The 27,360-nt window shown below is 36.4% G+C and overlaps 1 protein-coding gene across 2 annotated transcripts in view; it reads right to left on the reverse strand.

The window, feature by feature from the left end:
- The window catches only part of TBC1D22A (TBC1 domain family member 22A), a 180,871-nt gene that overhangs the window by 28,684 nt on the left and 124,827 nt on the right, over positions 1–27,360 (reverse strand). The window contains exon 12 of one of the 2 annotated variants that reach the window (XM_080394100.1): positions 4,851–4,946. In XM_080394100.1, coding sequence (XP_080250226.1) covers positions 4,851–4,946 — 96 coding nt within the window. The other variant, XM_080394101.1, reaches the window with a different exon arrangement.

Here is a 27,360-nt window from a genome sequence, read left to right on the forward strand (position 1 = left end):
TCAATGTGATTGTAAAGTGCCATCAACAGACTCAAGCCTACCTGTCAAATCTATTCTGGGTTGTGCAGAAAAACAGAACTTACATAAGGATTCAGAGGAAAGTAACTGAATATCTGCATTAGGTGCCCTATTTAAGTAAGACGGTCAACCTAGGAGATAGCACAGACACTTTCTTGCAAGCTCAAGTACGTGATGAGGCTGTCATCACAGGCTGATAAACTGGCAGTCAGCATCTCAACACGGAATATGAGATGACACTAAGGTGTTGGGATTAGTCCATTAAAGGCTTTGAAAGAGAAAGCATCTAAGTTTTCCTTGGCGCTATAAAGGAAAGGGAGCTAAAGGAGATGCAAAGCAAGAAAAAATGATGGATTGAAAAATGATCTTTACAGCTTCTTTGCAGTCTGGGTGAATATAAATGAAGCAAAAATGCATTTGTCAAAGCCAAAGAAAAGGACATCACAGTAATAAAGATGTGAGCTGATGACAGCATGGGTGAAAATGTCTGTTAGACAGACAGAAAAGCCTGTATCTTAGAATCATGAAGAAGAAAAAATCTGCAAGACAGATTCCTTACCACAACATATTGAATATATTTTTGTAGCTCAGCCACGCCAACAAAATGATAACTTAAAATGAAAATTTGGACTAAATCTCCAATATTTAACAGTTAAACCAGTGTCAGTCCAACATTACTATTAGCCTATATTCAGTTTGACAGCTGAATCTAGTCCCTGAAGTCCCGTTTCCTTACAAATCTTTCAGATACCTTGTACATGACACCATTAAACTCAGCCATATTTTCTATTAATGTTTTAATTCTAAATATGCTCAAAATCATGCAAAATGAATGTTTTATCACTTAACAGCATTCACAACTCTCAAGAATTCAGAAGAATTCTGGACTTATTGCTGTAGTGATGAAAATGGATTACACTGTGTCAAAGTAACACATACTGATGAATAGGAAGGTCTTCATTACTTGCATCTTTAATCACTTAAGCTTAGATAGTAGAAATTAAATTTCACATTTGGCATTCACATCTCAAATCATACTTTATGACATTAAAAACCCACTGTGTTTATAGCTATATTAAATTTCCTGCTTTTTTTTCATTTTTTAATCCGACACTAGTATGGAACCAGTGAATTAACAAAGAACACTTATACCATCAACAGAAAAATCACAAGCCAAGAACGACCCATTTGGTCCTATAAAACACATTGGTTACAAAGGAAAACTTGAGCCAGGATTAAAACATCTTCTGTTTCCTGCCTGCCCACTGTGTTCTGTGTTCCCCCACATGTGAGGTATGAATAGAGCTACAGAGCTACCCGAACCAGCTTTCTGTACCTGGGTATGTGGAGCATCCTACGTAGGTTAAAGCAGACCCTCTGTAGAAGTGAGAACTGTGAGAGAGTAACAAGCTCTAATTATAACTAAAACTCTATCATTCTTTTCAATAATATTAGTCTTTGTATTATACGTGGGCATGAAATATTTAAAATGTCTACCTGAACACATACCGGTATAATTTCAGTTATAAAAAGTGACCCTAGGAAATTTCGAAATCTGCATGTAGCAAATTTTGTTCTCACTATATAGTATTGCATCACATAGCTCATTGCATTAAATAGTAAATTTCCAAACAGGATTAAACCTGACTAGAAAGGTTACTGATACCTCTATTAAGCAGGACAAAATGTAAGCAACTATAAACACCTAGCCAAACAAAACCATTTGACATTTCGCTCCTCCCCAGCTTCCTAAAAGCAAACGTTTTCTCTTGGGACACTGCAGTTTGAAATAGCTGTACTTCATTCTCCGGTGTACTGTATTTTATAGTAGTCAGACAGAAACAGTTTATGAGGACACAGAATGAAGAAGTGACATGTGGAAGGTCAAGAGGTCCAAGTTTTTCTATGGCAGAAAGATGGGAAAACTTCTGCAGACAATGTTGTAAATTGTTCTAGATTTACATATAAAGTATCACCTTTCTCCTCACTTGTCTGTTGCTAAAACTTGCATTAATCTGCAAATCTCATGTTTCAGAGGAAGCCTACACTGCTATCTTACGCTTGACCAAACAGACAGCAATGAGAACAGTAACTTGTTCAAACAGATTAAAATGAAGACAACTTCTGTCATGACTTGATTATCATCTTACAGTGAAAAAAACTTTCCTACGTTGTTTCAAACATGAAAAATACAGGATTAACATCAGTTTTATATGCTTGTGTTACAAGTTTATATATAAGCTATTCATATACATGTATACCTATAATACACACATATGATTATTTGAACATTTGGAGGTCTGAGTTGGAACATCTATTTCTTCCTCTACTTCCTTTATCAAAACTTGTTTCCACTGATACCATAACATTTAGTTCTACAGATGTAACCAAAGACCAGATAGTTTTCAGGTTGTATCACTCCATAGTATTAGTCCAGCCAGCCTAACTCCTTTCACTGCAGAATGTCTTTCTCTGCTAGACAACAATACACAAAAAGCCACCCTAAAACAAGAAGCACACACACGTGTGCTCTCTGTAAGAAGGAACTATTATCATAGAGGGCTGAACATTTGGCATATACGTCAATTAACTCATCTATTGATGTGAGGAAAAATAAACATCATACTTTTGCTGATAGCTTAGGTTGCAGCAAGACATACTTAAGAGGATGGAAACAAGCATCTCCAGAGCAAAGAGTATTTTCTATCATTGTCTTGACTGTAACATTACTGATAATATACTTGATCAAATAATAAGCAAAAAGTATTGCATAACCAAGTCTTTTAAAACTGGTCTGTGATTCAAAACCTGCTCAGTGCCTCATCTGGCATATCACCACACCTGGTGTTCTGGGGAAATTATTCTGCCTTAAAATTCCTGTGAGGATTTTAATTCTACTGAAAGAGGTAAAACAGACATGTAAAAGAGCAGCATGAGTTTTCACAGCTGGAACTAAAGAACCAGGCCCTCTGACTGAGAATTAGGAGAGACTTCCCTTATCTCAATCATCTAGAGAAAAACAAATACAACCCCTACCATGTGAAAGAGAAATGACTGGATGCATGTTTTGATGATTCTTGATACAGTTTGCAGAATGAAAAATTTAAGTACAAAAGGTACTATATAGCTATGACTTCTCAATAATGTGAATTCAGAGCAATCACAGTACTCCAATAGCACATCCTGAGCTCCCCAATTTTCCAGACTACTTTAAATGTCTATTTCTTGAGCTACTACTTTGAAGACTAGGCACTGGTCTACAGCTATTATTAACAAAGTAGAAGAATAACAGATTTTGTTCTTGCCTGTGGGAGAGAACTATCATTTGGAGAATTGATAACACATTCGTTTAGTCATTTTAAAAGGTCATGTACACAATAAAGAAGGCCAAAGCTTTAAGTGATAACATATGATAGTGATAAAACTAGCACAAGTCTACAGATCCTCAAAATTATAATTGCATTTCTATGCTGTAAGCAAGCTAAAGCAGCGTGATGAATGTGTTCCAGTGTGTTCCTGATTTATGTACTTTGTAGTCTAGCTTACATAACCCATAAAGAAATTAATCCATAAAGAAATACCTTGATTATTAAATAAGCAAACAAACCTGAACATATGTAAGGAGAACAAAGCAAATCTTCATAGTACTGTACCTTGGGATTATTATTTACTTTAAGCATAGTTGTAATAGAGTCGGTACAGAGGGGAAAATTATGAACTTCAGTGCAGGAAATCAACAGGAAAAATTTAATAGGAAGGATTAACAGTGAACAATTGTAGTTGAGAGGCATGGCTGCCAACATTAAAGTTGTTTTTGACAAAATATCATAAATTGAGAAAATCTGACAGCATCAGCAGGTAGCATAAATTGATGTTGTTATGTTGCGCCCTTAGGCATTTATTTATTGCAAACATAGGCAATGTTAAAGTGCTCTGAATAAATCATTTTATGAAGAAAGATAAAATAGATTGAAGCGATACACAAATTTACACAATGGTTCATTTCTACAGGGCGACAGAGTTCAGTCAGATGGAGAGAAAATATGCTGGTAACGGGCCGTTTCCCCAGGGCAGGCCATGGGGGGGGCTCTGCAGCGTGGCTTGTTTACCGTCAGCCTGGAAACAGGACTTCAAGGCCTCCCAGGCATCGCACGTGTATCACAGGGTAAAATTCAATATAAAGGATTTCTATGGAAGTGAACTGTCACCAGTTCACAAACGTAACTGAACCGCTACAGGGGTATGCAAATGGTTTCCCCATTTGCCATATTCAAATCTCATTTCAAACAACTCCCTGGTAACGTTCTTTGCTGCAAAAATCTAAGGTTTTGAAATGTAGGGACCCGAAGTAAATACTTTTACAGTCTTTTTATTTCCTACTGAAAAAAGGCTCCTTATTTTAAAAGGCTGCTTGCCTAGCTTTTCTGAAAGAATGAAGTCACCTCGTTAACTGTATGCTGTTATATTATACAGATAAGAAATTATAAATAAATAACTCCAGTGATGCATTTCAGATTTAAAAAGAAAATCCAGTTACCTTGTCAGAAAATCTTTTTCTGAAATACCAAGGCTCTACTTGCAGCAGTAACTCCAGAAACCATCTTCTCAAAGTCTGTCTCAGTTAAAACAGTATTTCTTTTCCAGAGTAGAAAAGGAAAATACATCTCCTACTGCTTAGTCTAACAGTTTTGGAGCAACTCTAACAAACAGTCAGACACCGTCAGTCTTGCTGCAGCTGCTACTATTTTGTCATAAATTTATCTCCAAGTAACGCTAGGAAGCCAAATTTAATAAATACCACCCTGTGCTTGGAAAATATCCCTTTTACTTACTTGAAAATCTTTCTCTTCCAGGATCTCTTTCCTCCACCTGACAAGGAAGGCAGCACAGACGTACAAGTGGAAGTGAGAAAACCCCTCTGGTTCAGACTAGAAAAAATAAAAATAGATCATCCTTTCAGTACACAAACAATACTTCTGAGCACCATATACCCCAAGTGTAGTCTTATGGCATTCGCTGCTAACTACAAATGTCAGCTACATCTCTCTCTTCCTATCAGAAGCACGTTTGCATTTCATCTATGCCAGAACTATTCACAGCTATTATCTGTAACGGGAATTACGGGGAGGTATTCATCCATTTCTCATATTTAAATTCCTTCTTTACAGATGTGTTTTTAGTCCCTGATGTTATCTATCAGGTTATATCTGGCATGAAATACTGCACTGCCTAGCTCAACATTCTGGCGTGAACATATGCTTCATCTCCGTTACTAAGGGCAAACCGTACTACTGCTAGTAGCTTTTTCTTTATAAGTTCTGCTGTAGGAAATCATTACGCATTTTAAAAATAAACCTGGTCTGTATGTGACTGAATTAGAGGTTTTTATTAAAGCAGAAAAATCTACTCACTGTAACGCAAAACATTTACAACTCAGATTTGTATTCTGATTGCCGAGACAATCAGCTGTGGAGCAGGCACGTTGTGCAGTATGGTGGGGGATCACGGTGCACAGGGGGTTCCTGAGCCAGGGAAGCCCCCGGGCAGCACCAAGACCCGCAGGAGAGCAGCACGGAGGCGTCGGCAGGGCCGGGGGCAACAGTGGCCATCGCCACTCACACCAAGGGCAGCCCCTAGGGGGCGCTGCGACCAGAGCAACTCTATGCCTCGATCTCCAAGAGGAGACCAGTGACAAGTGGCTTTCCTCCTACTGGGGCTGGTGCTGTTCAACATCTTTGTTGGCAACATGGACACTGGGACCGAGTATACCCTCAGCAATTTTGCTAAGGACACCACACGGTGTGGCACAGTTGACACAGCTGGAAGGAAGGGATGCCATCCAGAGGGACCTTGAGAGGTGGGCCTGTGAAACCTCATGAAGTTCAACAAGGCCAAGTGCAAGGTCCTCCGTGTCAGTTGGGACAATCCCAAGCACAAATGCAGGCTGGGTGGAGAATGGATTGAGAGCAGCCCTAAGGAGAAAGACTTGGGGGTGCTGGTTGATGAGAAACTCAACACGACCCCGCAGTGTGCGCTCCCAGCCCAGAAAGCCAGCCGTACCCCGGGCTGCATCAAAAGGAGCGTGACCAGCAGGTTGAGGGAGGCGATTCTCCCCCTCTACTCTGCTCTCGTGACACTCCATCTCAAGTACTGCATCCAGTTCTGGGGTCCCAGCATAAGAAGGTCATGGACCTGTTGGAGCGAGTCCAGAGGAGGGCCATAAAGATGATCAGAGGGCTGGAGCACCATTCCTATGAAGAAAGGCTGAGAGAGTTGGGGTTGCTCAGCCTGGAGAAGAGAAGGCTCCGGGGAGGCCTTACAGCAGCCTCCCAGTACCTAAAGGGGCCTACAGGAAAGCTGGAGAGGGGCTTTTTGCAAGGGCATGTAGTGATAAGGCAACGAGTAACAGCTTTAAACTGCAAGAGCCTTTAGAGGAGATAAAAGGAAGAAACTCTTTCCTGTGAGGGTGGTGAGCCCCTGGCACAGGCTGCCCGGAGAAGCTGTGGCTGCCCCATCCCCGGCAGTGTTCCAGGCCAGGCTGGATGGGGCTGGGAGCAACCTGGTCTGGTGGCAGGTGTCCCTGCCCATGGCAGGGGGGTTGGATCTAGATGATCTTTGACTTCCCTTCCAACCCGAACCATTCCATGATTCTACAATCTGCAGCTTTCTGTCCTAGTTCAAGTAAGTAGATTTAGTCACTTTATAAAACTCCCCCTAGAAATTACAGTTTTTATAAGTATATGTAAGATTTTAGAAAAAATTGTGATCCTTCTTGTAAAAGACTTCTAAGTTTTCTCATATTACCAAATTAATCTTAGATTTTATTTGCTATACCACTGAGAACTGAAAAAAAAGATGATATTTAATTATCAATGTGATGATGGTGAACTAATGCTATGTAAAATCTCATTAAAATAACATTTAGAAATAATAATTATAAAATTAAGCTACATAATTTGAGAAATGTAGGGATACTTAAATGCCCATATCTAAATAATTTATAAGATCCAACTGTAGTGCTTTAAAAGTATAAGGTTTTTTTATATTCTCTATTGGTCATTTTAAACTGCAGTTTACTCTTTAGAAACTACAGTGTTCTGCTAAAGTAAAGATACTAAATAAAGAACTAAAATAGCTTCTTATGTAAAACATAACATGATAAAATATCTATTTTATTGCTATTTAACCTCGAAGAGCACAGTATTTCCACATAACATTTTTAACAGTGCAATAAAGTACCGTTACTGACCTCCACTGTCACAACTGAAGTAAAAATGTTCTCCTTCTCCTAGTCTTTGTTCTCCTTTACCCTGGACTGACAGAAGCGCACAGTGCACTACACCATGTTAGCAGCTACAGAAACCACAGACCATCCTGTCCACCAAATCAATGCCAGTTATTCACAGGGAATTTTTAAATATAAAAGTGTAGTTGTGGCTGAAAACAGTAGTTAGTTAATTCTGGAACCAAAAAAGGAAGATTCTGATTATAAAATCCTGTGATATTTCTCCTACTTTAGGAAAACACTCTACTTGAGTAACGTTACCTGAGTAACATGGTAAAATCTCAGGACAGACAAAGCATATGGTAATTTTAATTCGACTTGTCTCTAGAGTTTGTGTTAATCAGAAAAATCAAAGTGAAGTCCACTTAAAAACACTAGCTTTACAGAATCATGTACCTACTACCACCCTCCCGAAAAATCCACATCATCTACTTTAGCGTTTACATTTCTCTTGGGATAGAGAGTTAACATATATAAAAGCATAAAATCATACACCAAGAAGACATACTTGTAAGCAAAGTGCTGGTATCACTATCATACCAGAAACTATTGCGGCACTATTTAAATAATCAAACACAATTCTAAAAAAATGCAGAAATCCAATTCTATAGAAAACAACCCTCTTACTACTTTCTGTAAATAAGTTTACAGAACTTGCAGTATTTTTTTTATATTCAGCCTTTTAAAATCTTTTATAACATTTTCATCTCTAAAATGAGAAAAAAGTATTTTATTTTTTTTTAAAAATTAAGTATAGAAACAGTACTTGTGGTCTATTTTTTCTCAGCACTGAGCTGCAACCAATTTCTCACTTTTAACATGAATTTTAAAAATGTCCTTTCAAGCAGTAGCTTTGTAATCATACACGAAAAGTTTCTGTTATTTTGGTATACACAACATTATCACACAAAAATGACAAACTTTCTTCAAATTTGGAAGGGAAACAGTAGTAGTAGTAATGTGGAATGAAAACTGATTGTGTTTAAGACTCAGTGAACAGTCTATACAAGAAAACATCAATGCGTTTTCCAGAAGCCCACTCTGAAGTATGTACTGTCACTGGTGAAAACTTTCTGGCATAGTAAGAACCAGCTTGGTTCACCATTACCTGGTGAATTATGATCTGTGTTTAGATCTGCTTCAAAGAACAGGTAACTGAAGAGCATGGCACCAGCCTGAGCATTTGCAATCAAACAGGAAAGGAGGGAAATAAAAAAACCCCAAACACATTACTGCTATGGGATGGAGGCACATAAAGCTGGACTGAGACTGCTGAGCAGATAAAGTACAGAAATACTGCTGAGGGTAGATTAAGAAAGAGGCAGACTATTTTTGCACATAAAGAAGGGGGAAACTGAATAGACTGTAGGCAGGAAAATTTCATTTACAATAATAACTATTAATCATGATCTTTTATGTATTGGATTATTTTTTATTCTACCTGAATATAATAAAGATTTACATTTATTTAATTATGTGACATGAGCAAGAATGAGGGAGTTGAAAGGAACCTGGTTTGGTATTAATATACACTTTCTTCTCACTCTTCCAACATTATGTAAGTTCTTCAAAAGCACAGCAGAGAAGGGGGCAGTATCACAGAAATCTGTCTGAAAGCAGCATTTTAACTATCCAAGTCAACTTGCAGTAGCTGTTCACAAAATTGTTTATTTTCTTTTCTCTTACATTGACTCAGAAAACAATATTACAAAGGCAGTCAAATTAGATCATCAGAGTATTTTTTTTTCTGACAATAACCTAAGATTCCGACTTTAAGCCTGAGAATTCATTCTAGTATCACATAATAAAGAAAACTCTTCTATAGCCAGAATGTCAAGATAAGTGGCTTAAAAAATTTTTTTCAAAGCAAAAAAACCTCAGAACTGCAATACTGGAAACTAAAAATGTTTTTGAGGAGCTGCAGAAAAAGTATCTCAAAGTATTAAGAACCTGCACTTTTCCTTGAGATTTTTCTGTTCAATCTTTTTTTTTTTTTCCAATACAATTTTCTTCAGCTCTTAAATGAAACCAAATAGGTTTAAATATGCAATTCATTAAAGAAAAAATGCATACCCCCCTATAGATTTAAAAAATCATCATGCTTCAGAGATAAGTCTAGGCTACAAAGTATTTCCAATGGATAGTTTTAGACAGTTTTAGAAATTGAGTAAAACAGCTAATGCATAATTGCCTTTTCTAACACCTGCTACCTATTACAGTTTTCCATGTGTATCTTTTGAAGATACAAACAGTTTGATCTCTAAATGTACAGAAATGCAGACTACCGGCTAAAAGCTATTTAAAATCAAATCTAGACAATGACCTTGATTTAAATATTTTAGCAAAAGATCTCAAGACAGATGTACAACCTTCCAGAAGACTTATTCTGAACATATTACAGACGACTCAGAGCACATTATCTAAGACCCATCTGTCATTATCAATAAAAATCATTTAGGTTGTTAACATCACAAATATCGCATTGCCCTGCAAATGCTGGATCTCTTCTGCAGCTGAAATGAAAGACATTCTTTATACCACACTCCCCAAACTACTTGAATTAGACAATTGCTGAAAGAATGCAAATTTTGTTGTATGACTAGACTGATTATTGTCTAGTCAACAATTAGTCTAACCTGCCTCCCATACCCTGGATACATCAGCATTTAGGGAGTGTAATATCTCATGTTATATCATATTTGTTGGTAGAATACAAATCATGATTATTTTTTAAGTATTCGGAATGATTAAAGCTATGAAATTGTGCCAGGGTTAGGTATTAAACCACCACATTCCACAAGCAAATAGTGGCTGAGGCACAAGGACTTCCAACACACTTTATGATTACAGATGAAGAAAGCAACTATAAGAAACTCTGGGTTTATGACATTACAAAGAGCAGATACTTTAGCTGTAAAGAGATTTAAGTAACTGTTCCAAAATTATCCAAGCAATCTATGGCAGAAAAAGAAAGAAGCCAGCACAGGACCATCATGGAAAGTGGAATGTGTTGGCTCATCCTTCAGAATCTGCAGTTTCTCTCAGCCAGAAGCCTTCACCTTCCTAGGGACAGACTCAATTCACTGTCAAAACTGAGACTCAAGAGTTCCAGTCTGAGAAGAAACACAGCACATGCACACCACGGAGAGGTCCATCAGGGTAACTATCCTGCCCCCAGGCGCATACAACAGCAGATGACTACGAGTGTAAGACTGCAAGCATATAGCAGTACCTCCTCAGAACATTCTTTTAACTTTCAGTGCTCAGAGATGTCCTTACACAAGCTGTAGAATATATCCATTTAATACTTGTTAATGGATTTGTCTTTACTTATCTGTCCAAAGCTTTTTGCAACTGTAAGCTGTTTTGGTAATCACAAAGTTCTGTGGCAAAGAATTTCAAAATGCAAATGCTTGCTATATAGCATGTCTATTTTAAACCCAACACCTGCTAGTTTCATTCAAAGCTGTTATCACACTGAAAGACAGTATGAACAATCACTTCCTATTCACTTTCTTCAGTACATTCATCTTCCCTTCTCTTTTGTAGACTAGAATGTTTGTCTATTCCACCATTCCTCATCTACCGGTTCCCACCATCTTTGCTCAGTGTTCAGCCTTCTTAAGCATCCTTTCCTGCAATTATCTGATGTTGAAATACGGTCCGAGCTGCATACAGTATATAAGACACAGAAAGAACATAACTCTCATAGCTACATAATGATGCTTTGTTCTCCTTTCCCAGTAATTCCCAGCCTTTGAGTTTTCTTTTTCTTTCGTGACTGCTACTGAGCTCATATTTTCTTCTTGTGCTTGAGTGTAGAAAGCTGACTTGAAGCCCATATTTACTGCCTGGTTGTTTACAGCAACATGAAGTCCTGCAACTCCTTGCTGTCAGCCTCTCACCTTCATTATTCTCAATAACATGGTGTTGTCAGCAAACCTGGCTGTCTCACTTACTCCTGTATCCCTTTTCCAATCGTTTCAGCAGAAAGAGCTAAAGCCTCGTCACAAATTGTATAAAATTTGTATAAAATGTGATTTCCTTTAATTTTGAAACCTGTCTGCTTTTTCCTACCATCAGTTTTCCATCTTTCAGACAGTTTTATCCATACAAGGGTATTCCTTTAATTCCACATCCACGTTTTTTCTTTAATAGCCTTTAACGAAGAACCTTCTTTACTGTTTTCAGCAATCTCAGTAGGCTTCATCAACCCAATGCATATGTTCACTGGCTCTTAAAGCTCTGCAAGAGGTGATTTCTCACCATAAAAATCATGACAACACTTTATTAAGATGTTATATTTACTCATGGTGAAAGAATATTATGATTAAGTTTAGAGAACATGGTACTGAAGTCACCTAAATCTTGTTATTCTGAAAGATACTGGAATACTTTGAGGATTGCAACTATGTTCTTTGTACACTGCAGCCTACTAACACGTGTAGGGTCATAACCTTCCCCTGACTTTCATTCTTAGAGCCAGTTATATAATGAAATTTTGATTATTCTGTGGTGCTAAAAAAAAAATCAGATTTTCATCATGATAAACGTTAAAAAGTATTTTACAGTTATACATAAATATACCTATTAAAAGCATTTATGTTTATTGAGTTTGCACATTTCAGATTGTCTTCTACCATTATTTTTATTTCACCATGACTATTTCCAAGGGGATGATCCTAAACCCAGTAGCTGACCAGCAGCACTTGTCTAAGCTGAATCTTACCTGAAAATAAATATAGCAACAAAGCTGGATAATTTATGCTTTAAAAAAAATCCAAACCAAAAAACAACCTTTCTTATAGGTAAGGCCTATAAGTAGCTGTTTCTAATGCAAACATCCAACAATTAACACAAAAAAATATGGGTTGGTTTGATCTTTGCATTAAAACTGATACAAACAGATTTGATAGCACTTTAAAATTTGTGATGGAAACTAACATTTTCAGGTCATAACAGCAAACTAGAAGTATCTGGCACTTCCAGTACACCATGCAAAAATTATCATCTCAACCCTCAGTGCTCACTAAGTCCCTTGTAGAAGAGCTATTTAAAACAATCCCACAACTTTACAAGAACTGTGTTTACATTTCCTATTTTTGTTAGGCATGTTCAAAAAAGTTATTTATCTTACATTGTTCTATTAGATTTGACAGTTTTATGCTGAAAACTAGGCAAAGATCAGTTTTCGTAGTAATTTGGTAGTTGGCCTCTCTGTTCTAGTCAACAACTTGGCAACAGTTCCCAAAAGATGACTTGTGGCTGGGATTTTGCAGCAGAGGTTTATATCACAAGGAATACAGACCATTCCTGGCATTTTTTTGGATCAATGTCTTGCCCTGTTAGAATGCTTCATATGGCTTGCAAAATTTATAGCAAGACAATTAATCAATATAAAATATAAATTAATGCTATTGATAATTACTATTTACTTGATTTATCCAGTCTCCTATTAATCATTTACTTTTAAAAAGCATATCTCATAACTTTTTACATTAGCTTGTATTTTGCAAACAGAATTTCAATTACTGACTTCTTCACTTGCTGATACGTTCAACTTATATAGAATAAAAAATAACTAAATTCAAGTGTGTATTTTACTTTTTTTATCCTAGCTTTTCCGGAATAAACTGTGGTGGGAAAAAAAATATCAATGTTTTTCATTAAGTTCATTCAACGAATTAATCATTAAGTTTTTAAAAAAGTTCATTGTGACTAGGATGTCAAGTGCAATTCACTCAATGAGATACTTTAACATCCAATACTGAAATGTGTTTTTCTTTTATAATTATTTTTCTTCTGATGGGTGGTGGTTTATTACCTCCACATACAGGAATGTTGCTAGATCTCACTAAAGGAATGGGGCTTCTTATGCAACTCCCTTATAGTCCTTTCTGGCTGAACTGGGCATTTACAGAAGAAAGTGGAGTAAGGCAGTTTTCTTGGAGAATGGCTTTGATACAAATGCAAGGTGACACTGAACTCTACCCAGGGAGAACAACTAAATTTTGCAACACTAATTCCCACCATTACTTTGAAAAGAATTTAGTTATACAGGGCAGAATTAAGCATTGTGAAACCATCAGAAAGCTTATTGATTTGTTTTTGTAATTTCCCATGTTAATAAGCCTCTTATCAGCACTGAAGAGTAACCATTAGTTGCTCCTTGTACTTACTGGAGAAAATGTTGCGTAATCTGCTGCTTTGGATTTCTACAAAGTAGAAGATAAAAACCTTCTATTTCACATACTAGTTATGGCTACACAGAACAGGTCAAAAACAGGGACTTGGCAATGTGAGCATGAATTCTACCAATGCTAATGATTCACTGCAATTTGTAGCTAACAAAAACCAACAGAATGGTGAGGGGTGAGATATAAAACCTGAATCTAATATGTTTGTGGCTCCTCTAGTAGAAAAAAAAATAAACCCAAAAATTTTCTACAAGTTTTTCTTCCTTGTAAGTATTTGAGATCAAAACCTCCTAACTTGTTTGGTGATGAGAACAGCAGAACCAGTAGCAAGAACTAACAGAACTACTAAAGGCTGGTTTCAGTGTGCTAACAAATAACAGCCACATACCATTATAAGTCCTCATAAATAATAGGGGATAATTTACACTACTGAAGTTTTAGGAAGTAGTTGATTACTTACAGCTATATTTTCTTTCATTCACCATAGTTAATGTATTAAAGAACTAAGTATTTTGGTTAGAGCCATTAATATGGCTCCTAATCATCTTACCAAGCCATGGAGCAGTGTAATGACTTAGAGAATCTCTAATTAGCAGTGAACATCACTATGTCCTTCCTGTAACAGCATGAAACACAAGCATACAATGTATTTTGTTTCTTGTATGAATATAAAACTGAAGCATACACTTCCCTGCACCCCTTAGTCCTGAGTATTTTCCTCAGAAAAAGGCTTAGGCATAGGCAGTCAGATCACACAAGCTGTAAGAGGATATGAGAAGATGACACTATCAAGTCTTTTCAAAAACATCCGCACGCTTGAAAAGTCTAACCCTCTAGCTATTTCCCAGAAAATTTATTTTGCATCTTTAATTTACTCAGATGTCCCCCACTTTAACTTAAAATCCCTCTTGCATGACAGAAGTTATGGAAGTACTGACTGAGTTGTTACGGAAAGGCTGAGGAGCAAGTAAGATGAGGATAAAACCAGAAGTGACAGACCAGTTCCTGCCCCCAGCACAGGTAAGTTGCACAAAACACTTTCTAAAAACTGAAGGCTATTTCTTTTTTTATAGGTTACATGGCAGATTGGAGTGAAAACCTTCAGACAAAATATTTTCAAAGGCATGCACATTTGGGATACAAAAAAAAATAATATTATCTCATCTTTGTTTCATCTACATTCAATGACAGAACATTTATTGCAATGACTTGTTTTAAACTAGGCTTAAAGTTGGGCTTCAGTTATTCAGACATGATTGTCCAGCTGGAAAGAAGTTTGTTTTGAAGTTTCCTTCTAATTAAGACCCTATTTATTCTATCTGAAATCACTGATTTAACTTGAACTTAAACTTTTTAATGCCTCCTCAGCTAGTGACTTGACACCACTTCGTTGGCAAAAAATGTGGTGGAAAAAAGCAAAAGCTGTGTAATACCAGAATCAAAACTGCTTTTATTCACCAAATTCTGCTTAAAGATATGGTTTACCTTACCAAGCACAAACTGAATTCAGATCATTAGTAAAAATATGCTGCAACTAATCTAGTTCTGAAGAATTTTGCTGTAAGGCAAAACATTTTTACTTAAACATTAACCTGCTTTAAGCAGACTACTGATTTGAAATAAGGATGCACACCATTGATTAAAAAGGAATATGGCAACTTTTCCAACTGTGAGCAGAACTTCAGCAGATCATGTGAATCAAAACCAGATCACACTTCCTCAATAACCTGCTTTTAAAAGGCAAATGAGCACAAATAAGCAGTATGAATAATATTTACTAAACTAATTCCCTATTTCACCTTTTGAATTTCTAAACTATTTACCTCATGTATCATTTTAATTATTTTTACAGTTCATTCCCCGAGAACCTTGATGCCGGGAAATTAATTAATGGACACAATAGAAGAACTGTCAGCATTGTTTAAATACAATTTCAGCACTAGCCTCATTTACATGCATCCCTTTATTCTAAACAATGGGACTGATTTTTTTTTTTTGTATGAAATAGTTCATTAAGAAGAGCACAATGATATCCTTTTCTGCAGATATTCATCAGCTATCACATTTTGCTGAAATACATAATCCACGCTCAAGGCAACCACTAGAGCCTTTAGCCCCCGGATTTCAAAGATACTGAAATAGTTGCATAAAAGTTGTATAATTGACTAATTTGATTTAGCTTTATCATATTATTAGCTTTAATAAAATTAATTACTCAAAGCAGACCTATAAAAAGTAAAAAGTTTTAGCTTAACACTTCACAATTGAAAAAAAAATTGAATAAATGTACCAATACCTATCACGCATACTGAAAGACAAAAATATCTAAACAACAGTATTAAAAAACAAGTTACTTGCTGTGAAGCTGCAATAGGCAACAAGAACACGCTTACTGACACACTGCCAACATGTAATTCAAAGACGTCCTGTTAGTGAGTATGTTTTAGGACACGTATGTCACTTCCAGATATGGAGGCTTACATGTGTGCTTTTCTGGACAAAAGTTGGTATTTTGATTGCAACGAATGCTTAAACAAAATATTATTGGTCATCTGAGTAAAGAGTATTAAGTAATCCAATAAAGATATTACTGAATTCTTGTCCAGTGAACAGAAACCCCACAATCCTCAAACTCCTACATCTGTAAACTGACAGATGATTACATCAATGTAGCATGTAAACATTTTGTGAAAATGTCTTATTAGATTCTGAGCATAAACCCAACATTTATGCAGGTATTTCTTAAAGTACACAATGTTTTGCTTTTATTTTTAGTAATAACAACTAGATAGTCAAGCAAACTATTCCCTGACTTCTTCCTTCTTTCAAGGAAGACACCATAGAAACCAAGAACAAACAAATATGCATATCCCATTCGGTCACTTTTTTTTAATAGATTGTCTTGTTGACTAAGAAGGTAAGTGGATAGGACAGTGAGAACAGAAATACCAAAAAGGTATTTAATAATAAGCATGAGCTATTGCCTTCCTTTCCTGTTTTCCAAGCTAATCTTTCCAAGCTTAGTCGTCATGACAGTCAAGACCCCACTCAAGTTTCTAGCACAACCGTTATAAAGATACTCAAGACAGACCACTAGCTTTTTTCATCCCCTTCTCTCATCACTAAACCACATTACATTCTTCAAACTAGCAACAAAATCCTTATATTCTGATCACCGGTATTCTTCTAGAGATTAGAAAATCGTTGGAACAAGTATTTTCCTCCACTTACTAGCCAGCAAAAATATTACCTCTTATTCATGAAAATACTGCTTCCTTGCAGACCAACACTATCTGAATCAGTCTCTATCTAGGGATGGCAACTTGGCTTTACGTTCAATCTTGTCTCACGATGATGATCTGAATGCACCGAGCTTTTTGTGACCATATGACTGCATAACAACGTTCCTTGGCCTGCATGCTTTCATTTAGCTTCCATTAAAACTAACACACTAATAACGTCACAGAAGCTAAAGTAGGCAGGTGCTGTATGCAGCAGCATCTTCACTGATTAAACAGAAGAAAAAGCACATCATCTGAAAAGATTATTCAGCTGCTTTTCAGCTATGTCCAGCACACAGGCTCTGTAGTCATGATTCTGCAAAACTGCAGGTTTATAAAAGGGCTGATGTCAAAAGCAACTGAAAAGCCAACACCATTACTCATTCCAAGTATCTTAAAATTGCTAGTCATTCAATACCACAGCTGGAAATGTTAATAATGCATGTATTTTAATTAAATTCATTAGATGCCTGACAGCTATCAATACGAGCTTCATCTTGTCCGGGTGAATAAAATAAGCTGCTTCTTACCTAAACAGTTAATCCAAAACACTCACCAAACTAATCCAAAATATACTCTTCAGCCTACTTCTACTCCCATCCAACAGCTGGTTAGTACAGAAACAGTAACAGTGATGATCAGGTGCAGCTTTGCTGAACTCTGATCAGAATGAGAAACTACATCCCCTACATATAATTGACCTCATTAGCTTTAGCAAAAAAATCTTCCTGTGAATAACGCTATTGTTCTGAAGATGCTAACATCTAAATGGATGCCACAGCTTGCTCAGCACTTAAGTATCTCTCAGAACATTGAATCAAGGTAAGATCTTTATTTTGAATCTTATAAAAATGTTTAAAAATCAAAACCTGGTGGACAGCAGAACAATCAAGTTAAAGTCTACACTAATAAACAGTCTTCACACCAGATCACTGATTTGAGGGCAGCTGCATGAAACAAAAGACTTATCTGGGAATGGCAACACCTGTAGAGTTGTCGCAATCTGCTTTATCAGGGTTCTCTGGAGGTTAACTCTGATGCTACTACTCTTTACTCAGACGCTACTACTCTTTACTCTGAGAACCGAAAGATCTGTCTTGACCCTGAAGCCCTGAAGGACCCTGAGCAATTACAAGACAGTAATACCGTTTGTACTTTTCTCCAGCTCAGATGTATCATACACTAACCATCAATACTTTCCTAAGTGCGTACAACTTTAGTAATTCTAATATTACGAGTAACATGGGTTTTTTTTTCTGGACAACGTTACTCCATCACAGATACAGTACAGTTGAGTAGCTTGAAAAGCCCTTACAACAGCTTCTTCCATGCCAACAGCCTGAGATGACCAGTACAGCTTCATGTTTTTCCCATCTGATATGACATGATCAGTGTGAAGTTTAAGTTATTAAAATCTTATTGCTGTTAATACACATGGCTGGCTTTTTTCCTCCCACCAGCTTTTCTGAGCATCTCTCCACTAATCCATGTTGACATTTAAAGGGCCAAGTCTTCAATACCAGTCTCTTGAGAAGTCTCCAACAGATGACAAAGCAAGCAAGAGTGCCCTAAATCAGCACCTCCACAGCCTTAGGCAGCTAAAAGCCAGAGGACAGCTTTGATACAAATAAAAGCTTGCTCGGTGAATTTTTTTTTGGCTGAATACAGAATCTTCAGCTGAAGTTCACAGTTAACATCTAGTATAGTACTTCTGCAAATTCCTTAATCAAGGACTATTGACCAAATAATTTTAAACCCCAGCACTGGTCCTACTAAAACAACCCAGGGGCTGCATACTGCATTCGATTTCTAAACATCATTCCACATTTTCAGAAGCGTTTTACAAATTACTTTATTCAAGCCTTCAAAAGAGTGCCGACTGAGGTTATAAATTACTTTTACTGGATTTGTTTTTTACTATTATAAAAGAAAAAATATACTTCTATATAACTTTCTTCAAATCTTTTTTATTAACTTGTAACAAGCAACAATAAGACAATCAAAAAAATCATGCTGCCAGGCTTCAGGATTAATTTTATCAACAAAATGAATGTGAAAGGAACAAATATTTGGCAAAATAACAATTCAGCCACTAGAAAATTACAACAGAAATCAAACAAAATATCATCTGCCCAAGTTGTAAACTAAAATAATAGATTTATCTATTAATAGATGTATCATCAAAATATAAATTTTTATTGCATCTTTCCTTCAACTTTATAATACTTTTCAAGTGAATTGAATAGATTTTCCCCATTGTTTTCCTTGTAGCATTGAAGACTGAAGACTCTGAACTTTTAGGCTTTAAAATCTGAATACAATATACCCTGAAATGTTGGAAAGAAGGATGTCAAGCTGTGTGTTTCAAATATACATTCAAGTCAATGCCAATTTTTTTAAAATCTCAGATATTATTTAAGTTGCAAATACAGGTTCATTTGGTACACAGCTGCAATGTTTTTGACACAGCTTACCCATCACCACCAGTCACTTTATATACATTAGTATTCCTAAGTTCCTGAACACTCCAATATCAAAATGGCAAAGGATGTAGAAAAAGCAAATAAAAATTAAAAGATTTATTGCAATTAGTTTTTCTACAACCTTAAAAAAATGTATGTAGAGATTTTATGATGACTAATACTGATCATCTAACACCATTTTTGAAAACTATTTCCTGTACTCATTATTTTTTAGTGTAGTTTTAAAAAATTACCAGTATAAAATGGAATGGCTCTGTGGAAAGCTGAAGCTCAACATGTACTGACAATGCCTGTAGCTCATTCCATCCAAAACAGAGGCAGTACCGTGCTATTAGTTGGAAGAAACATGCTCTAACCAACCAATGTGCATTGCAAAATGAACTGTAAAACAAGAAATCAGCTCATGTGAAGTTCTACTGAAGATATACACACTGAAGAGACTCCCAGAACCACGGCAGAAACTGCTTATCCAGGTACAGGAATAGAAATAGTGGTGTCAAACAATTAACTGATTCAAGAAGTTTTAAAATTCTCAGGACCAGTGATGAGCTACTGAAGATGGATCCTGGATGCCTTTTAAGAATCTGCATTCGCCACATAACTTTCAGACAGCAAGGATGGCTGTGAAAAGCCTCTGCATCCCTGGGGTCTTAAAACTATAAAACTAATTAATACTCATTTCTGAAAAATGACAAGGTGCTGCTACTATAGTAACAGGCAGGAAGCAAAGGTTGTCATGCACTGTGCACCGAGAGCCTACAGGGATCCCAGCTGCACAGTTCTGTTTCCATAAAGGGTACAGGACCAGAGACAAAGAGAATTAGAAAAAAAAAAAACAAAAACAGAAAACAAAAACCAACCCCAAACCAACAAAACCTAACCCAAACAAACAATAAAACCCCCAAACCCACCAAAACAAAACAAGTCATAACCCAGTTAAAATAAAAGATATGAAGAATGTGTGTGTAATAAAATGGGACTCAATACCACAGGGGAAGGGAATCTACAAGTCAGAAACTCAGAAAACCAAACACCTCTTTACCACATCCCTAATTTACATAGCAGGTATTCCAAGATCATATTAATAAACACACTTGAAAAAAAAATACTGCAGTCATACAAATATCTAGTCTGCACTGAAGTATTTAACTTCAAAAATACAAGATGTATTTTAAAATCTCAACAAAATTAAGGTTTTTAATTATGAAAATGTCTTATTAAAAAGCAAGTATTGGATCATCTCAAAATAAAACAACAGCACATCACCCCCATAAAAGCAACTTTTCCTGAAATATTAAAATGAAGTGAAAACACAGCTAAGAGACAACTTCTTCTATCTGCAATATAAACCTTAAAAAAGTATCATTAATGAAAGTTGTTTATGCCTTTCAGAAAGGACAGATTGATTTGTTTTCCCACTAACACACTGCTTTTCCACAGGTTTGATAAATTACCACAAAGAAAGAAAGAATCTAGTTAGAAAGAAGAAAAACCTGTTTATTAACAAACAGGAAGACTATTAGAATTTAAAGCCTCAATCATGAAAAAGCTACTGTTAATTTCGTGGAAAGGTATTTCAGCACAATGTATAATAATGTTTTTCAGCTACATGAGAATTTATCAAAAGATAATTAGAAGATACAGTTTTTGTTGAGATGATTTGTATTTAATAATTATTACAAATCTTTCAAAAAATCTGTTCTCCATTTATGGGAAGAAAAAAAAATGGTAGGTTGTTGATGTTACCTGGAAATTATCAACCATAACTTTTTGCAAAAGAGAAGAAAAAAGAATTGACAGTATTTAAACAAAAAAAAAAAGCAAGAAAGCACAGCCATTTCAACTGTTATCTCTATTGCTCTATCTACTAGACCATGTTTCCCCTCCAAAATAAACTATTTATTTCTGCCTAGAATGCAAAAAAAGCTGTTGTATAGCTTTTTATATCTATTTAGGTTATTCAAAGTATTATTACTATTTCCAAAGCCACTACATAAAACTTTCATTTTCAATACTATTTATTGTGTTTCATAAAAGTTCCATTAGAAACAAATTCAGAGCAAATATAAGTTGGAGGCATCATTTCCATTTATTACTTTTCATAATACCTTTTTCGTTCAGAGGTATCAACACAATCTACGGAATTATTGCTATTGTTCTCAAAGACAGATAAAGGACAAAAGAATCACAGCAGCATCTAATTATTGTCACCTATCAAAAACAATGGAAAAATATATTAAAAGTTACTCTATACAGTGTACAGTAATCATATGGATATTCATGATGATCCAATTTAAGACTATGGTGAAAGATTGTCAGTTTAATATGTTTTCAGTTTGTGTGGGTTATACTCCTTTTAAAAAACAGACACCACAAGGTCAGGATGATGCCTCCAGAGGAAAACTGAGATCCCTAAAGAGTTTCCTTTCAGAACAACAGAGGACCCCCAGGAAGGAAAGTTCCAGTGACCACAGTGAAGACCACAAGAAAAATTAGATCAAAGAACTGGGGACCTGCACCAAACAGTGCCAGAAAGACTGATGAGAGGATCAGGAAGCAAACATGCAGAGCGGCCAGAGAGGGCTCCGAGGAGATTCCTAGGATTCAGAAAGTCATTCCGGGCACAGTTACTGCAGTGTTTTGGTTTGCATTCTTTTGAAATCCATTCTCACACACATTCAATATAAGAACAACACTGATGTGCTGGAGTATGTCCAGGGAAGGACAATGAAGCTGGTAACAGGTCTAAAGAACAAGTCTTATGATGACTGGCTGAGGGAACCAGGGTTACTTAACCTGGAGGAAAGGAGGCTCAGGGGATAGAAGTATGTAAATTATCACACTCTACAACTCCCTGACAGGAGGCTGTAGCAAGGTGGGTGTTGGTCTCTTCTCCCAGATAACAAGCGATAGGACAAGAGGAAATGGCCTCAAGTTGCACCTGGGGAGGTTTAGACTGGACATCAGGAAAATTTTCTTTACCAAAAGGGTGGTAAAGAATTGAACAGGCTGCCCAGGGAAGTGGTTGAGTCACCACCCCTGGAGGTATAAAAAAAAAAGACGTGGAGATGTGGCACTTAGGGACATGGTTTAGTGGTGGACTTGGCGGTGTTAACAGTTTGGACTCCATGGTCTTAAAGGTCTTTTCCAACGTAAACAATTCTGTGATTCATGTACCGAACCATGGCTTGCATTGTAGATTTTCCACAGATCCACTCCTACGCACTGCACTATTTCCCAATGCAGACACTCAAAGTTATAAATGAAACCTGGAAGCAAACCTGCCCTACAAAGATGCACTGCATAGCTGTAGCATTGCATACAAACTCTTTATTTCTGCTCTCTCATAAACAGAAAGGATTCTGTGACGAGTAAAGAAACTAATTATTATAACTTCTACTTAGCAAAAAACAGCATTAAAACAATTCAAAAAGCCTTTTTGGAATTTTTTCAAGCTAAAGAGGAGAAGCTGTGTTAACCCACCTCCAAGCTCAGGTGGACCCGAGCGTTTAGGGAGTACCCAGTGTCCTGTCAGAGGTAGTACAGGTATTTAAGAACAATCCTCTAGCACAGGAAAGACTTCCTGCAGAGTTTTTGTATCTTCTATTTCCATCATCGCTTACAAGCATAACAGAAAAAAGTGAGACTGCGAATTTGACGTAATGTTTTCCCATATATCCCCTCTATGCATGAAAAGACAATCAGACACAAAGTATTTTAGTTTCAAAAACGTTCAGCCAAACTAAACCACAGAAGTCTGAGACTATCTCAGCCATCTGCTTCATTTATATGCAAAGAATGTTCAATATTCCGTAATAAATTCATTGCCTTCAATCTGTCTCCTGTCACAAGAAAAACGAGAATGTTGCAATGCAAACGATGGAAAACTGTGAATTTCCATTATTTCCTGAAGTGGCCAAGCACCTTTTGACTCCAGACTAAAACAGAGAATCATACTCAATTTTCTTTATTCTGGTATTCAGAACTAGAGAAATAATACAGCCACAGCTCAAATTACCACTTAAAAATGAAGATTTCTCAGAACTTGGTTAACATGCATCATACAACTCTTAGCACGCTGAAGTCAAATGGACACCACCATCTTCCCTGTAGAAAAGGAAAGCACAGCTAACTCCATAATTATTAACACATGCTCTCTTTCATTATTTGTTCTCTATAAGAAAGCACGGACATGCACAATTGCTAGTCCAACCTCCAGCAGTAATGGTATTCATCGGTAATCTTCTTGTGAGCATTTACAATAGCCCAACTACTTGACTTCAATCAGCTGTAAAGCTCTTTTATTCTGTTATCACATCAGTGTGAGGGAATGAAAGCCAAGGATTGAATGCCCTCCTAAAGGAGCCCAGTCATGCTGTCAGAATAGCAATGAGCTTCATCTGACACTGCTCAGTGCATTCTTTCACACTCCCTCACTCTTGCAGAGGAATGCATGCATGACAAAAATATCTGTTGTGTGTGAACGCCAAGAAACATATCTACAGAATAATATACTTGATAGAGCATATTACAGTTTAACAGAAAGAGCTGGAAGTTGATACGAAAGATGCAATTAGTAGACTTAACTGGCAGCAGTTGTGTTCCATTCGTCAGAAGAAAGCGATGGGTGGAATAATTATTCTACAAGTGAGACAGATATTCAGATATTCAATACAGAATGTTTCATCTATTCATAGTCAATTCTCCTTAAGCTCTTTTGATTTTTGCTGATACAAGGACCTAAAATGAGCAAGAACAAATTTACACTTAAGAAAGAGAAGAAAACAAGAGATCTAGACAAAAAAAATGGATGATTGTTGATACTCTAAGTAAAATCTTTAGGTAAGCTCAGCCTGTCTCCTCCCTGTACTGCTTACTGTTGTGCACATTGCTTTATCCAAAACAAGGTGTTTAGCCTGATACGAAATCTCTACTAATTTGCCCCCAGAATCTAGACTACTATATTAACAAAGTTATTAGACAAGCCAGGCAGGACATTGAGTTGTCATTCATAATTTCATATTGCTTTTAGGACTGACTCATGATCTTTTTTTTTGCTTTTATTTTTGTATTTTCACCTACACGAACACTCCACCATGAAAGTAAGCTATGCTTTAGCAGGAAGAACAAACAAAAGTGCATCTTTCCCGCTCAAGTATATTTGTGGATTTTCAGTAATGAATACATTATAAAATGCTTTAAAAAAAAAATAATTTCAACAGTGAGTTATGATGAACTCCACTTTCTGACCAGCTATAAAAGAGTGTTTTTCCTCTGGAAAGGTTATTCCTACTAAGTATTTTTAAAAAGATTTCAATCAAAACTTATTTTTGTAATGATACTGAAAAATATACACAATCTTGTGAATATAAGATAGAGCGGCTGAAAGAAGGAGACATCAGAAACTTGGTAAACAAAATGCAGCAACTGTGCTAGGAAAACTCATTCCTTTTTAAGGCATTCTCTTTTAAATCAACACTAGACTGCAAGTCCTTTCATTCTGTAAATTTTATACTCCATAATCTCAAAACCAAAGTGTTTATGCTTCTATTTCCTTACATTCACTAAAACACTCTGATTTTCCCCCCTCGGTTACAATTTTTAGATTAAATAAAAATAATCTTCCTTCTGTGTGAGCTTATTTAAATTCCTGTGCTGTTGTGCTAAGGATGAAGAAAAAGGATGGTGCTATAGACTGTGAAATGCCTTTGTGTTATTTGGCCAGAAGCAGATTATTTCCATAGTGCACTATACAGTCCATTTTAGAGCAAACAGGAATACAGTGACATCTCTCTACTGTGAAGTATCTGTCAGCACCAGCTCCTGCTTGGAGAAGCAGAGGAAAATCTCTGTGCCCTTCTCGGGAATAAGGCATTGATGTGGCAAGTGAACGGGGCTTCCGAACGCTGTTTTGAGAACATGAACTGACATCTCAGCACACTGGAGAACATTAAAACTTAATGAATAACTACAATGATCCAGTGATATAAACAGCAACTTTTCCAGTAGGAATGTTTTATATATTCTCTCCCGCACCTCTCAATCATGCTTGTAAAAGATCAAGTCAGGATAGAGCTCTCCAAAACACCTTTCCCAGTGAAAATATACAGCTAAAATTGCATCTGCAGTGCTGCTAGACTTTAGAACACAGCATTCTGGTAAAACCCTTTCCCAGTAATATAAGGAAGAGAAGGCATCAACAGAAATCAGTTAGAGGTGCCTTTTTTTAACTCTAGGTGAGCAACAAAAACTTGCCATAACTTGGTGAGCCCTGAATTGGTCAGGCAGTTGGACTAGATGATTTTTGTAGGTCCCCTGCAACTGAAATACTCAATTCTATTCTATTATACTAATTATATCCTGACAAATAGTTATTAGCACATGCAGGCAGTAAAACTGAATCACATCACATGTGGAAAGGGGCCAGAAATGATTGCTTCTAACAAGGCCAGTCAGCCACCCCCTGCCTTCTCTCACAACTGTGTGACACAGAACTGCCCAGTCCTGCCCAGCTCCTTATGCCTTGCTTAAACTTATTTATGTCTAATGAACAATAAAGCTAAGTTAGAACAGGACCCTCCTCACAGCCATGGGCAGAAAGAAAGAAACGAAAGGCAGCCAAGATACTGCAAGTCCAACCCCCCCCCCACTGACAGCAGAATAAGGATGTGCTCATAGCTCACACCTGGTTTCAGTAAATAACATTATCCAAAAGAACTAGGCAGTGCCAAAGGTAGATTGCAAGATGACGCATGCTTGATGAGCTAAAGACCTCTCAAGGTTGTTAACGCACCGGTTTAACACAAGTTTAACGAAATGCAGGGCATCAGTTTCAGAATTAAGCATGGTATTAAGCCTGTAGCTTTAGTACAGGTATGCATACTTGCACATGTGCTCATCTTCATACTTACAAAGAACTCTTTAGAAATATGAAGAGTTCTCTGGATCAGGACTTATTTTGAATCCTAAAACCAATGAAGCAGAATAAGGGGGAAATGAAAAAAAAAATTAAAACTACTGCACTGGTGAGTAAAACTTTCAATGAAGATTTAACTCCACAAAGTCTGCTTTTATAGCAGAATTTTTGGAAGTGACACTAGAAAAAAGAATAGCAAGGAGTTGATTAATCTGAAAAAAGCCAAGATGATAAAATACATAAGGCAGCTTAAATCGTACAAATATAAATTCAAACACATCTAAAAGAAAAGAGATATCCATTACATTTTAATACTGAAGTAACCGTTAAATTCCTCACTAAAAAATTCCTATGCAGGGTCTAAAATTTACTACAGTAAAAGCACCTGTAACATTACTCTGACTTTGCATAATTTTCTGTTAATGCCTTAGACTAAGCAATATGATGGAAAACCTAATAATGCATTATTCAGTTATTACATAACAGAACAAAACGGAAAAAAAATTCTACATTATTTTAAATTACTCAAAAAGATAACAGTTTCCTTAATTTCCCTTGATTTCACAATCAGTTCTTTAAGGGATCAAAGCATGTTAACACAACTATTTTATTTAGAAGTATTAAATAGAAGACAACTCATTCCTCCTACACTTCGTCCTCCCCACTACCTCTCTGCTTCCCTGCTGAAAGGAATAACATTAGTTTTTGCTAATGCTTTTAAGCAATATGTCTTGTCCATAGTGTAAATCTAACATGTTTAAAATTAAATATTTATTTCCAAATACATGTCCCTCCTAGGACTGATATTGATGTTTTGTGAAGGATAAAATGTCTTTGATATCTACCTTGCAAGAATGTGGAACTAAATAAAATATAAACAATTAGCAACTGGATTACCAGAAACATTGGAGGCCAAATCTGATGTTTGTCTGAGACCAGGAGAAGGAAGCAGTGAAGACGGAAGCAGATGAACAAAAATCAGTCCTTGTCTCTGTAAGCAATACTAACACCTGAAAAAAACTACCTTGTACTTTGAGAAAGAGTTTATTCACACAAAAAGGTCTACCTATCATTAACGCATTTAACAACACAGTTTTGAGGAATAGCTGTTTACCTAATTAAAGGCTTTCTTGGCTTAACTGGAAAACAAAGATGTAATTTACCTGTAATACAAATCAGA

Source organism: Falco punctatus, assembly GCF_963210335.1.
Source record: "Falco punctatus genome assembly, chromosome: 6".
Taxonomy (NCBI): domain Eukaryota; kingdom Metazoa; phylum Chordata; class Aves; order Falconiformes; family Falconidae; genus Falco; species Falco punctatus.